At 38.3% G+C, this 15,631-nt stretch overlaps 1 protein-coding gene across 4 annotated transcripts in view; it reads right to left on the bottom strand.

Moving 5' to 3' along the window:
- The window catches only part of PIEZO2 (piezo type mechanosensitive ion channel component 2), a gene marked incomplete at its 5' end in the record, with an annotated part of 336,195 nt that overhangs the window by 209,648 nt on the left and 110,916 nt on the right, over positions 1-15,631 (bottom strand). For all 4 annotated transcript variants that reach the window (XM_082640709.1, XM_082640711.1, XM_082640710.1 and 1 more), the window contains one exon: positions 3-128. In XM_082640709.1, coding sequence (XP_082496835.1) covers positions 3-128 — 126 coding nt within the window. The remainder of the gene's footprint in view (positions 1-2; positions 129-15,631) is intronic.

Here is a 15,631-nt window from a genome sequence, read left to right as displayed (position 1 = left end):
ACAGTTGTAACCAGGTGCAATGCGGTGCTGTGCCTCCAGACTTGCCAACGTGATGTGGAAAATTATATGCAGCAACAGGAAGGAAAAACTGGTGAAGCACAGAGACTTTAACAACCGTCCTGTGTGTCCTGGGAAGAAAAGAACAGAGATTATGAGCGATCCTGAGATGACCACACTCATTCTGACCTTCATGCCAGTCCACATAGAACACATTTCTACATTATCTATTGTGTAGACTGACTCAAAAGAATATGAAGTGTAACAATGACTCTTTTAATTATTAGTCTAAAGCTAAAAGCATCTTATTCCCTTTGTAAAATTATATAATTAACACTGATTAAAAATGCGACATGAAAGAAAGATGCTTTCCTATTTATCACAGGATATGTTACCACAAAACGGAACCACTAGAAAGCCTCTGGTCCAGAAAGTTTTATAAGGGAGTTCTGCCAACTTTGATGAAACAGATAATCCCTGTCTTGTAAAAACAGTTCCAGAGAGTAGAAAAAGAAGGAAAGTTGCTTAAAACATTTTATAATTTAGAGTAAGTTTAATTTCAAAATTAAATAAAACTAGAAAAAGAAAGGAATTTCTAAGCCCATTTTACTTATGAATATGACACAAATTATTTGAAAAAAATATTTGCTCACTAACTGAAATAGCAAGGTAAAATGCAATACATCACAATAAGCTAGTATTTATTGCAGAAAAAGAAATGTGGCTTAATAGTAACAAATCTGTAAGGATAAGTCATACACTGGTAGGCTGATATGGTAATTTTCTTAATGGATATGGAATAAGAATCTCATTAAGTTCAAAATCTATTTATGGTAAAATAATACAACACTCAGAAACTAGGAATAGAAGGAAATATCCTTAAGATAATAAAGAATTGGGACTTCCCTGGTGGCGCAGTTGTTAAGAATCTGCCTGCCAATGCAGGGTACACAGGTTCGATCTCTGGTCCAGGAAGAGGCCACATGCCGCAGAGCAGCTAAGCGCATGCACCACAACTACTGGGCCTGCACTCTAGAGCCCACAAACCACAACTACTGAGCCCACACACCGCAACTACTGAAGCCCACATGCCTAGAGCCCGTGCTCTGCAACAGAGAAGCCACTGCAATGAGAAGCTCACGCACCGCAACGAAGAGTAGCCCCTGCTGGCCGCAACTAAAGAAAGTCTGCGCACATCAATGAAGACCCAATGTAGCCAAAAAAGAAGAAGAAAAAGATAATAAAGAATTTATGCCATAACTAAAGCAAATATCCTGTTTATGGTGGAATTTTAGACATAGTCGTATTAATATCAGAGAACCATCAAGGACACTTGATACCCTTGCCACTTATATCACTGGTTGTACTGGCCAGTGTTATAAGAAAAAGAAAGAAGAGTTGTAATAACTAGAATTATTTGCAGATAATATGATCAAATGGAATTATTTGCAGATGACATCATCATCAATATAGAATGTCAAACTGAATCCACAGACCAACTATTAGAAAAAAATACACAAAAATGATTCAGATGCAATATCATCTTGCAAAAATAAATATATCTCCTCTGCGTTAGCAATAATCAGATAGAAAACAAGATACAACTTAAATTAGCAACCAAAACTGTATTGTAAATGGTTTTGTCAATGTGCCAGTCTAATCAAACATCTGATCAGATTAAAGTCTGTAATGAACTGACTTTACTAAATAAAGATATTTTCCTTGATAATCTGGGCAAGCTGATTCAATCAGCTGGAAGTCCTGAAAAGAACAGGTGATTACCCTAAAAATTGAAGCTTAAAGGTCTAAAATGTCATAAACATAAATACAAATATAACTAAAATGTCTCATTTTGTCTCACTTTTGATTTATGAGTTTAGCCAAGGGTTTGTCAATTCTGTCGGTCTTTTCAAAGAACCAACTTTTGGTTTTGTTGATTCTCACAATTGTTTTCCTATTCTCTGTTTCATTTAGCTCTGTTCTCATCTCTATTAATTCCTTCATTCTGCTAGTTTGCAGTTTAGTTTGCCCTTCTCCTTCTAGCTCTGTAAGGTATAAATCTAGGGTACTGATTTGAGATCATTCTTTTTTGATACAGTTGTTTACAGCTATAAATTCCCCTGTGATCACTGCTTTTGCTGCATCCAATAAGTTTTGGTATGTTATGTTTTGTTTCCATTTGTCTCTAAGTATTCTTTAATTTCCCCTGTGATTATCTCTTTGACCCACTGGTGTCTAAGAATGCAGTGTTTAATTTCCATATTTCCAATTTTCCTTCTGTTATTAATGTCTTAGTTTCTTTCTGTTGTACTTTGAGAAGATACTTTATATGCTTTCAATCTTTTCAAATTTCTTGAGAATTTTTCCATGGTCTAACATATGGTCTATCCTGGAGCATATTCCATGTAAACTTGAGAAGAATAGGTATCCTCCTATTGCTGAGTGAAGAATTTCATACTTATCTGTTAGGTCTAGTTGGCTTACAGCTTTGTTCAAGTCTTCTTTTTCCTTATCATTCTTCTATTTAGATGTTCTTTCCAGTATTGAAAGTGGGCTACTGAAGTACCCAATTATTATTGTAGAATTGTCTATTTCTCCCTTCAAGTCTGCCAATGTTTGATTCATATATTTTGGGGCTCTGTTGTTTGCTGAGTATTTGTTTATAATTGTTACATCTTCTTAAATTGACCTTTTATCAATATATGATGTCTTTCTTTGTAACAGTTTTTTACTTAAAATACATTTTGTCTAATATTAATGCAGCCACCTCAGCACTTTTTTGGTTATTATTAGCATAGAATATCTTTTTCCATCCCTTCACTTTCAACCAACTTTATCTTTCGATTTTAAGTGAATCTCCTGTAGACAACATATAATTGGGTCATGTTTTATTATGTATTCTACTCCTTTTACCTTTCATTGGAGAGTTTAATCCAATTATATTAAAATAACTACTGATAAGGATGTGTTTTTGTTATTTTGCTATTTTTTTCCTGTATGTCACACATTTTTCCCTCATTTCCTCTGTTACTTCTTTCTTTTGTGTTTTTGAAGGATAAATTTGCCTAATATAAGATTCTTTTAAAACATAGAAAACAGTTAATTAGTTGATTAATTTTTTACATTGTATATATTCTTTTTAAGTCTTTCCATTACAGGTTATTACAAGATAGTACTGAATATAGTTCCCTGTGCTATACAGTAGGACCTTGTTGTATCTATCCTATTCCAACCCCATAACTTCTTGCTAACTAATAATAAGACCTGAGTTAATTAGTTGGAGTATAATACCATCAGATATACACACTTTCAAAAACTTTTTTTCCCTCCTGATCCTGCTTCCAAAGACGGTCCTGGTTGCAAAGCTGCTGCTGCCCTGAAGGCATCTAAAGTCTCCTCCACCCCATTCTATCTCTCTGACCAGAGGAAATGGGGGAAGGGGTCCCAAGAGCTAAAGATTAAAGGGAAAATCTTGGTGAGAAGAGACCCAGAGGGGGATCCTCTAATTCTGTTATAAACCAGTATAAGTCCTGGTCTCACCCCCAAGCTACATATGTGTGGAACAGACCCAAAAGAGCTTTCAGAACTGAACTACGATACGAAGAACCACACAGGTCCCAGACCGACCCCTGAGGGGTACGTACACAAAGCAGACCCAAATAGAAAAGCAAAGGTTTGAGAACTGAACTGACATTGGAACCAGCAGCCACAGAAAGTGAGACAAAGCTTGTGAGCTGAAACCAACCAGACTGCATGCTAAAACACAGAAACAAAGGGGAAAAAAATCAACATTATCCAGAGGATTTTAAGATGCCCAATGATTCATAACACAACATTCAAAGTGACCAGGATATAATCCCAAATTACTTGGCAAAGAAAACACCAGGAAAATCTGACCAATTCTCAAGAGAAAAGACAATGAAGTCAACCTTGAAATTACCCAGATGTTGGAATTATTAGAAAATGACTTTAAAGCATCCTTTACAACCACACTCCACGAGGTCAAGGTAAATAATCTTGAAATGGAGAGCTTGAAGCTGTCAGCATAGAAATAGAAAAAAAAAAAAAAAGCAAGAAATAAAAAATTTAGAATTGAAAAAATACAATATCTGAAATTTAAAATTCACTTGATGGACTCAATAGTGGAATAGAGGTGACAAAGAAATGAGTCAGTAATTTGAAGAGATTAATAGAAATTATGGACTTTGACTATCAGAGGGCTAAAGATTGAAAAAATTCATCTGCTCTCAGGTCTGAGATCAAAGGATCAAGGCCCATCGTTTGTGTCATTTATGTCATTAGACTTACCGAAAGAGAGGCAAGACAGAGTGGTCCAGAAAAAAATTTGGATGATAGCTAAAAATTCCCCAAATTTGTTGAAGAAATAATTTACACACTCAATACACTCAGCAAACCTAAAAAGGATGAACTTGAAGAAACCACAACAGACTCAGAATAACCAACCGGCTGGAAATCTAACATAAAGAAAAACTCCAAAAGCAGAGAGAGAAAATGTCACATTACACACAGGGGGACAACTCTGAATTACCACATATTTTTCATCACAAACGGTGAAGACCAGAATAGCTAGAAAAACATCTTTAAAGTTATGAAAGGAAAGAACTATGAACCCAGGATTCTATATCCTGTGAAAACATCCTTCAGGAATGAAGACAAAAAGAAGACATTTTCAGATTAAGGAACACTGAGAGTATTTGTCACCAGGAGATCTGCTCTAAAAGAAATGCTAACATAGCTTGTTCAGGCTGAAGGGGAATGATACTAAAGGAAAACGTGGAACTTCAGTCATGAATAGGAGCGAAAGAAATGGGTAAAAAGATATTTGTTTTCATACACACATACACACACAGACTCACACTCACATACACACACCCCTAATTATAACCATTCTCCAATTAATTCATAGCATTTCTAGAAATGATCTCTGTTTTTCTGGTTTTGGAAGTATTTTGTGTGCACAGAAATAATTGAGGGTATTATGTTGCCCATGAGTTTTGAGTAGTCAGTCTTATTTATACTAGAAATACAAATCATCCAAGGATATGTCACGTAATAAATAATCACTCATAATTAGAAACATAAGAAAATGGGGCATATGTTTAAAAGACTTAAAAATATATATGCTAACTTCAAGATGATTTCCCAAAGTAACTCAGATAGCAGATTCACAAAATAGGCAATTTATGCCAAGCATGACACGGGACCAAACAGCATACTTATATCCTATTTTTCTCTGGTTATTCAGCAGAAGAAATTCAATATTAACAGAAAGAATAAATAACAAAGAGAAAAAGTAGAGTTTTTTCAATCAATTTTAATTTGGGTTTTATTCACTGATTTTGTTTATCTGTAATATATTTCCTCAAATAGAGCTTAAAAAAAAAAAAAGACTACTGTTACTCCGTAGATTACATCCAGGAACTGGGATTTAAACATAGGTATAAATCTAACTCCTTTTTTATAATACTTTTGAAAGTATTCAGAGGCTATTTTTTGAATTTTATTTTTTATACAGAATTTTATTTTATTGTTTTATACAGTTGTATAAAATTAGTTTTATACAACTAGTTTTCTTGTTATCTATTTTATACATATTGGTGTATATATGTCAATCCCAATCTCCCAATTCATCCCAGTACCACCATGCCCCAACCCTGCTTTCACCACTTGGTGTCCATATGTTTGTCCTCTACATCTGTGACTATTTCTGCCTTGAAAACTAGTTCATCTGTACTATTCTTCTAGATTCCACATATATGCATTAATATACAATATTTGTTTTTCTCTTTCTGACTTACTTCACTCTGTATGACAGTCTCTAGGTCCATCCACATCTCTACAAATAACCCAATTTCGTTCCTTTGTATGGCTGAGTAATATTCCATTATATATATGTACCACATCTTCTTTATTCATTCAACTGTCAATGGGCATTTACATTGCTCCCATGACCTGGCTATTGTAAATAGTGCTGCAGTGAACATTGGTATGCATGTGTCTTTTTGAATTATGGTTTTCTCTGGGTATATGCCCAGTAGTGGGATTGTTGGGTCATAAGGTAATTCCATTTTTAGTTGTTTTTAAGGAACCTCCATACTGTTCTCCACAGTGACTGTATCAATTTACATTCCCACCAACAGTGCAAGAGGGTTCACTTTTCTCCACACCCTCTCCAGCATTTATTGTTTGTAGATTTTCTGATGATACCCATTCTAACTGGTGTGAGGTGATACCTCACTGTACTTTTGATTTGCATTTCTCTAATAATTAGTGATGTTGAGCAGCTTTTCATGTGCCTCTTGGGCATCCTTATGTCTTCTTTGGAGAAATGTCTATTTAGGTCTTCTGCCCATTTTTGGATTGGGTTGTTTGTTTTTTTAATCTTGAGCTGCATGAGCTGTCTATATATTTTGGAGATTAATCTTCTGTCCATTGATTCATTTGCAAATATTTTCTCCCATTCTGAGGGTGGTCTTTTCGTCTTGTTTATAGTTTCCTTTGCTGTGCGAAAGCTTTTAAGTTTCATTAGGTCCCATTTGTTTATTTGTTTTTGTTTCCATTACTCTAGGAGGTGGGTCAAAAAAGATCTTGCTATGATTTACGTCAAAGAGTGTTCTTCCCATGTTTTCCTCTAAGAGTTTTACAGTGTCCAGTCTTACAGTTAGGTCTTTAATCCATTTTGTGTTTATTTTTTGTATGGTGTTAGGGGGTGTTCTAACTTCATTCTTTTACATGCAGCTGCACAGTTTTCCCAGCACCACTTATTGAAGAGACTGTCTTTTCTCCAATGTATATCCTTGCCTCCTTTGGCATAGATTAGTTAACCACAGATGCATGGGCTTACCTCTGGGCTTTCTATCTTGTTCCATTGATCTATGTTTCTGTTTTTGTGCCAGTACCATATTGTCTTCGTTACTGTAGCTTTATAGTATAGTCTGAACTCAGGGAGCCTAATTCCTCCAGCTCCGTTTTTTTCCCTCCATATTGCTTTGGCTATTCAGGGTCTTTTGTGTCTCCATACAGATTTTAAGATTTTTTGTTCTAGTTTTGTAAAAAATACCACTGGTAATTTGATAGGGATTGCACTGAATCTGTAGATTGCTTTGGGTAGTTTAGTCATTTTGACAATATTGATTCTTCCAATCCAAGAACATGTTATATCTCTCCATCTGCTTGTGTCAACTTTGATTTCTTTCATTAGTGCCTTATAGTTTTCTGAGTACAGGTCTTTTACCTCCTTAGTAGGTTTATTCCTAGGTGTTTTATTCTTTTTGTTGCAATGGTGAATGGGATTGTTTCCCTAATTTCCCTTTCTGATCTTTCGTTGTTTGTGTATAGGAATGCAAGAGATTTCTGTGCATTAATTTTGTATCCTGCAACCTTACCGAATTCATTGATTAGCTCAAGTAGTTTTCTGGTGGCATCTTTAGGATTCTCTTTGTATAGTACCATGTCATCTGCAAACAGTGACAGTTTTACTTCTTTTTTTTCCAATTTGTATTCATTTTATTTCTTTTTCCTCTCTGATTGTCGTGGCTAGGACTTTCAAAACTATGTTGAATAACAGTGGCGAGTGGACATCCTTGTCTTGTTCCTGATCTTAAAGGAAATGCTTTCAGTTTTTCACCATTGAGAATGATGTTTTCTGTGGGTTTGTCATATATCGCCTATATTATGTTGAGGTAGGTTCCCTCTATGCCCATTTTCTGGAGATTATTTATCGTAAATGGGTGTTGAATTTTATCAAAAGCTTTTCCTGCATCTATTGAGATGATCATATGGTTTTTATTCTTCAACTTGTTAATATGGTGTATCACATTGATTGATTTGCATATATTGAAGAATCCTTGCATCCCTGGGATAAATCTCACTTGATCACGGTGTATGATCCTTTTAATGTGCTGTTGGATTCTGTTTGCTAGTATTTTGTTGAGGATTTTTGCATCTATATTCATCAGTGACACTGGCCTGTAATTTTCTTTTTTTGTAGTATCTTTGTCTGCTTTTGGTGTCAGGGTGATGGTGGCCTCGTAAAATGAGTTTGGGAGTGTTCCTTCCTCTGCAAATTTTTGGAAGAGTTTGAGAAGGATGGGTGTTAGCTCTTCTCTAAATGTTTGATAGAATTCACCTGTGAAGCCATCTGGTCTTGGACTTTTGTTTGTTGGAACATTTTTAATCAGTTTCAATTTCATTACTTGTGATTGGTCTGTTCATATTTTCTATTTCTTCCTGGTTCAGTCTTGCAAGGTTATACCTTTCTAAGAATTTGTCCATTTCTTCCAGGTTGTCCATTTTATTGGCATAGAGTTGCTTTTAGTAGTCTCTTATGGTGCTTTGTGTTTCTGCGGTGTCCATTATAACGTCTCCTTTTTCATTTCTAATTTTATTGATTTGAATCCTCTCCCTCTTTTTCTTGATGAGTCTGGCTAAGGGTTTATCAATTTTGTTTATCTTCTCAAAGAATAAGCTTTTAGTTTTATTGATCTTTGCTATTGTTTTCTTTGTTTCTATTTCATTTACTTCTGCTCTGATCTTTATGATTTCTTTCCTTCTGCTAACTTTGGGTTTTGTTTGTTCTTCTCTAGTTCCTTTAGGTGTAAGGTTAGATTGTTTATTTGAAGTTTTTCTTGTTTCTTGAGGTAGGATTGTATTGCTATAAACTTCCCTCTTAGAACTGCTTTTGCTGCATCCCATAGATTTTGGATCGTCATGTTTTCATTGTCATTTGTTTCTAGGTATTTTTTGATTTCCTCTTAGATTTCTTCAGTGATCTCTCAGTTATTTAGTAGCGTATTGTTCAGCCTCCATGTGTTTGTGTTTTCTACGTTTTTTCCCCTGTAATTTAATTCTAATCTCATAGCGTTGTGGTCGGAAAAGATGTTTGATATGATTTCAATTTTCTTACATTTACCGAGGCTTGATTTGTGACCCAATATGTGATCTACCCTGGAGAATGTTCCTTGTGCACTTGAGAAGTGTAATCTGCTGTTTTCGGATGGAATGTCCTATAAATATCAATTAAATCTATCTGGTCTATTGTCTCATTTAAAGCTTGTGTTTCCTTATTAATTTTCTGTCTGGATGATCTGTCCATTGGTGTAAGTCAGGTGTTAAAGTCCCCCACTATTATTGTGTTGCTGTCAATTTCCTCTTTTATAGCTGTTAGCATTTGCCTATGTATTGAGGTGCTGCTATGTTGGGTGCATATACATTTATAATTGTTATATGTACTTCTTGGATTGATCCCTTGATCATTATGTAGTGTCCCTCCTTGTCTCTTGTAACATTCTTTATTTTAAAGTCTATTTTATCTGATATGAGTATGGCTACTCCAGCTTTCTTTTGATTTCCATTTGCGTGGAATATCTTTTTCCATCCCCTCACTTTCAGTCTGCATGTGTCCCTAGGTCTGAAGTGGGTCTCTTGTAGACAGCATATATATGGGTCTTGTTTTTGTATCCATTCAGCCTGTGTCTTTTGGTTGGAGCATTTAATCCATTCACATGTAAGGTAATTATCAATATGTATGTTCCTATTACCATTTTCTTAATTGTTTTGCGTTTGTTTTTGTAGGTCCTTTTCTTCTCTTGTGTTTGTTTCCCACTTAGAGAAGTTCCTTTAGCATTTGTTGTAGAGCTGGTTTGGTGATGCTGAATTTTCTTAGCTTTTGCTTGTCTGTAAAGCTTTTGATTTCTCCGTCAAATCTGAATGAGATCCTTGCTGTATAGAGTAATCTTGGTTGCAGGTTCTTGCCTTTCATGACTTTGAATATATCATGCCACTCCCTTCTGGCTTGTAGAGTTTCTGCTGAGAAATCAGCTGTTAACCTTATGGGAGTTCCCTTGTATGTTATCTGTCATTTTTCCCTTGTTGCTTTTAATAATTTTTCTTTGTCTTTAATTTTTGTCAATTTGATTACTGTGTGTCTCAGCATGTTTCTCCTTGGGTTTATCCTGCTTGGGACTCTCTGTGCTTCCTGGACTTGGGTGGTTATTTCCTTTCCCATGTTAGGGAAGTTTTTGACTATAATCTCTTCAAATATTTTCTCCGGTCCTTTCTCTCTCTCTTCTCCTTCTGGGACCCCTATAATGAGAATGTTGGTGCATTTAATGTTGTCCCAGAGGTCTCTTAGGCTGTCTTCATTTCTTTTCATTCCTTTTTCTTTATTCTGTTACGCAGCAGTGAATTCCACCATTCTGTCTTCCAGGTCACTTATCCATTCTTCTGCCTCAGTTATTCTGCTATTGATTCCTTCTAGTGTATTTTTCACTTCAGTTATTGTATTGTTCATCTCTGTTTGTTCTTTAATTCTTCTAGGTCTTTGTTAAACATTTCTTGCATCTTCTCGATCTTTACCTCCATTCTTTTTCCGTGGTCCTGGATCATCTTCACTATCATTATTATGAATTCTTTTTCTGGAACGTTGCCTATCTCCACTTCATTTAATTGTTTTTCTGGGTTTTAATCTTGTTCCTTCATCTGGTACATAGTCCTCTGCCTTTTCATTTTGTCTATCTTTCTGCGAATGTGGTTTTTGTTCCACAGGCTGCAGGATTGTAGTTCTTCGTGCTCCTGCTGTCTGCCCTCTGGTGGATGAGGCTATCTAAAAGAGGCTTGCGCAAGCTTCCCAATGGCAGCGACTGGTGGTGGGTAGGGCTGGGTGTTGCTCTGGTGGGCAGAGCTCAGTAAAACTTTAATCCACTCGTCTGCTGATGGGTGGGGCTGAGTTCCCTCCCTGTTGGTTGTTTGGTCTGGTGTGACCCAGCACTCGAGGCTACAGGCTCTTTGGTGGGGCTAATGGCGGACTCCGGGAGGGCTCACGCCAAGGAGTACTTCACAGAACTTCCACTGCCAGTGTCCTTGTCCCCACCATGAGCCACAGTCACCCCCCGCCTCTGAAGGAGAGCCTCTAACACCAGCAGGTAGGTCTGGTTCGGTCTCCTATGGGGTCACTGCTCCTTCCCCCTGGGTCCTGATGCACACAGTACTTTGTGTGTCCTCCAAGAGGGGAGTCTCTGTTTCCCCCAGCCCTGTTGAAGTGTTGCAATCAAATCCCACAAGTCTTCAAAGTCTGATTCTCTGGGAATTCCTCCTTCTGTTGCTGGACCCCCAGGTTGGGAAGCCTGATGTGAGGCTTAGAACCTTCACTCCAGTGGGTGGACTTCTGTGGTAAATTGTTCTCCAGTTTGTGAGTCACCCACCCAATGGTTATGGGATTTGATTATATTGTGATTGTGCCCCTCCTACCATCTCCTTGTGGCTTCTCATTTGTCTTTGGATGTGGGATATCTTTTTTGGTGAGTTCCAGTGTCTTCCTGTCAAGGATCATTCAGCAGTCAGCCATGAATTCCGGTGCTCTTGCAAGAGGTAGTGAGCACACATCCTTCTACTCCACCGTCTTGAACCCTCAGAGGCTGCTGCTTCAGTCAACATTCCCAAACTCTAGCTTTCAAGTGATTTTAAAGGTGACAGTTAATGTGAAAGATCCATGAAGCTATGCATTCCCCTATCCTACCAATTCTCCAAGGAGAGCTCTGAGCCTTTTGGTAATATTCTCTGTGGTAAAAATTAAACAGCAAAAAGTTTCACTGATGTTGGTTATAGATAAGTTAATGGACCAGATAAAAACTCTGTATTTATACAGAGTTTGATGAGTTTTTTAATATATTTCAAAGTCTCCTTTAGTCTTCCCCCAAGATACTTTTATTATTTATTTACAATTTAATTAGAAAGGCCTAGTAGAAGCACCATGAAGCCAATATATATGGCATTTATTAAAAAAACACCAGCTTGGAAAGCAAGTATTTATATTTAATGAATTTCCTATAATTTTAGACTCCCAATAGAACAAATGAAAAGCAGGTTAATACATAAAACTGAGAGTTTTCTCTTCAAAATGAGGTTAAATACAAACACCTATTAGCTGGAAAGATGGTGCTGGGACTGCAAAATAAACTGAACAGTCAAGCTTTCAGGTTGTGTATGTGAAGTTGCTAATACTCACCATTTGACTTACAAGAATAGCCATTTCATTGGTATGAAACTAATATAAATGGAGAGAAGAAGTACACATCTACTATATGTTCTAGTTGAAATCTCATGGAGGCCATTCCAGCACTGCCCAAAACCCTTCTTTGCTAAAAAGAATGACTCATAGAGAGGCTTTCTGGGAACACTGCAAAAGCCAATGGAAGAATACATGACAAGGTTATTCCCCCAAAGTTCTTCCCAACTAGACTAGAAGCTTCCATGGCATGTCTCCAATTGGGACTTGGAATTCCCCCTGTGCCCCACCTCTTAATCCTCCCTTGCAAAAGCTCCATTTTCTATTTCCAATTTTGCTACTGGCATATTACTGAAGCCAAAAAAATAGTTTTTCCCCTCTCCCTTCCCATTTGGACCTATCATTTATAACCCTGGCTTTTTTTTTTAATACTATTGTAACTAGTTTTTATTAAACTAGTTTTTTTTTAATTTATTTATTTTTGGCTGTGTTGGGTCTTCACTGCTGTGCGTGGGCTTTCTCTAGGTGTGGCGAGTGGGGGCTACTCTTTGTTGTGGTGCGTGGGCTTCTCATTGCGGTGGCTTCTCTTGTTGCAGAGCACGGGCTCTAGGCATGTAGGCTTCAGTAGTTGTGGCACACGGGCTCAGGAGTTGTGGCACACAGGCTCCAGAGCGCAGGCTCAGTAGTTGTGGCGCACAGGTTTAGTTGCTCCACGGCATGTGGGATCTTCCCGGACCAGGGCTCGAACCTGTGTCCCCTGCATTGGCAGGAGGATTCTTAACCACTGCGCCACCAGGGAAGCCCTACCCTGGCTTTATGTACTGTTACTTAATAAGTTTTAAAGTGTTGTAATCGCTTCTAAAATATTCCCCACAATGAAGCCGATAGAATCAGGGAGAAGAATGGTGCTCAGGGTGTGGGGATGGTGGCTAAGGGGCCAGGGGAGGGAGTGACGCTGCTGTACCACATGTCTACTCCTCCCCTGATTCCAAATTTACCACTTGTGACCAGGCCATATTTTCTCTGCATCTTTCCTTACTGCTTTGACCACATGGACCTCCTTCTGACTCCCACACTGCAGAGTGTCTGTATCTGACACTTAGGAATACGTATGTTATAATGTGAGTTGCTGTCCTGGGTTGGTTCCCAGGAAACAGGCTCTGAGTTGAGATTGCTGTGCAGACAGTTACTTGGGAGGGCACTCGGCAAGGACACCAACAGGGGGGTGAAGGGGCAGGGCTGGCCTGGGATGCAGCTCTGGTGGGGCCTCAGCTGGTGCTTGGGGAGCCTGGAGTTGGAATGGCCCTTCACAGTTGTCTAGGATTGAGGCAAGGGGGCTGAGCCTTTGTATCTCACCCACCCCATCACTGACCAGAAATTAGATGTGGGCTGTCCCCACAGATGGGTGTTACTTGCAGCTTCCTACCATTGAAGACAGTTACTGAGGAGGAACTCAGCTGTGGGCAGTCGAGAGTCAACAGTCAGGAATATCCACAGGGGATAAGTGCCACGGTCATGGCCTGCTGGGCCACTGGGCCATCTGGTTCTAGACACTGATGGACCTCGGATAGGCCATAAGCATCCTGAACACAGGGGCTGCTTCCAGCACAGGGAAGGCTTCACAAGAACCTCATGCCTAAATATCTGCAAGGCAAAAGCAGGTCTGAGGGCACAAGGCAGTGGATCTTCCAACTCCAGAAAACCCTGGGGGCGTGGGGCTTCCAGGTGATAGAGTAGTTCTTACAGTGAGCTACCTTTTTGGCTCTGAACATGTAGAAATCATAGGTAAAATATGAAGCACGTCACCAGAAACACATAACCAGTCACCAGCACAAGATAAATATCTCTAAGGTTAGAAATGGAAGAGAAATGCACATTTTTGTGCAGGTGGCCTTGAAGCAGACACTGGAGACCACAGTTGGCTTCCGGATGAGCATTTCATTACATGCTCAGTGTCAACAAGGAGGCTATTGCTGGGAACACTGATTAAAACAGGGGTTTGGGTTACAGCTCCCCAGTTTTCAAAAGGATGCTGGAAAAGAATCTATGGTTTACAAGGACTTAGGGAGGAGGGAGATGGTAGGTCTGACTACTGAGAAAGCCCAAATCCCCAGCATCATCCAAAGACACATCTTACTCTCCACGGTGCCCCACGGATCCAGGTGGAAAAACTGCAAGAGTATTAGAGGGAAAGATAAGCACAGGGAGTGAAGAAAGAACTCCAAGGAGAGCAAGAGAGAGAGGGGGACTGAGACAAAGAAGAACTTCTTATTCATTACAAGGAGAAACATAAAGCCAGAAAAGACAACTGGGACATGGATTCACCAAAGCAAAAATTAAAAATTGTGAAATGTACTGAAAATGACTTTAAGTTGCTTGGGAGCCTCAAAAAGATACATAAATTAAATCCTGAAATGTGAACAAGAAATTACTTTTTACAAACAGAAATGAAGTAAAGCAGATGACACTGAAAAAAGCAACTATATGTCTTGGAAATTTAAAACATAGTCATATAATTAAATACATCAATAGATGAGCTAAGCTGCAGGTGGGATAGAGACAAAGATAAATTTAGTTAAGTGGATGGCAGTACAGAGGAGTTCACCAAGAAATAGGCACAAAGTAATAAGGAAGAAATTGAACAGCAGATGGGAGACATGGAGGGTGGATTGAGAGAATTCTACTTATGGCGTTAGGAGTAGCAGAAACAGGGAAAAATATTTTGATGAATTGTCTTCTATTCATTTATATGGTAATTTATTCATAAACAAACAACTGTTTCATAATTACTATGTGAGAGTCATCTTGCTGAGACTTCAGCCTCTAGCACAGAACAAGAACACAGCATACTCTTGAGATCATACATGCTGCTGAGGAGCAGACGAAATGCCACGTGCACCATAAAGATAAAATTGGTAAGGTAAAAATTGGACAGAAATTGGAAGAAAGAATTTTGTTTACTTAGAAACAATATATGTAAAAATACTCTGGCGCATGAGGATAGGTTGGAGGAGCCAAAGCTATCAGCTGAATTGGAAACTGCAGGTCATCCAGCTCCGAGAACCAGATAGTAAATATCTTAGGTAAAGACACAATTCTGCCCTTGCCGTGCAAAAGCACACAGACAACACATGAACAAATTAGTAATGGCTGTGTTCCGGTAAAACCTTATTTGTGGGCACTGAAACTTGAAGTCAGGTAATGTCCTTATGTCTTAAAATAATCTTGATTTTTTTCAGTCATTTAAATTAGCTCACAGGCCATCCAAAAACTGGTAGGTAGAGGCAGATTTGGCCCCTGGGCTATAGTTTGTGGACCCGCAGAAGCTGAAGCAAAATGTTCACAAGTTAGAGAAGCAAAAAAGACTGAGCTTTGATATTCAAGAAATTTCCTAGCCGGCATTCCACTGATTCCATGATGTCAGAGGGTCGTTCCCATTTACAGGGAACAAACAAAGCAGGTGTTGACTCATTCTGACCAGATTGTAAACACTGGCATTCACTGTTTGCATTCACATAGCTGCGTTCCCCAGAGAAGACCCCACACACACTTTCACTTTCTCTGATTTCACCATTTCCAGAAGGAAATCAGGCCAAAAATCAGAACTCC

This window comes from Mesoplodon mirus (genome assembly GCF_964341445.2).
Source record: "Mesoplodon mirus genome assembly, chromosome: 13".
Taxonomy (NCBI): Eukaryota; Metazoa; Chordata; class Mammalia; order Artiodactyla; family Ziphiidae; genus Mesoplodon; species Mesoplodon mirus.
Note: the sequence above shows the minus strand (reverse complement) of the source record. Positions and strands in the feature narration are given on the sequence as shown.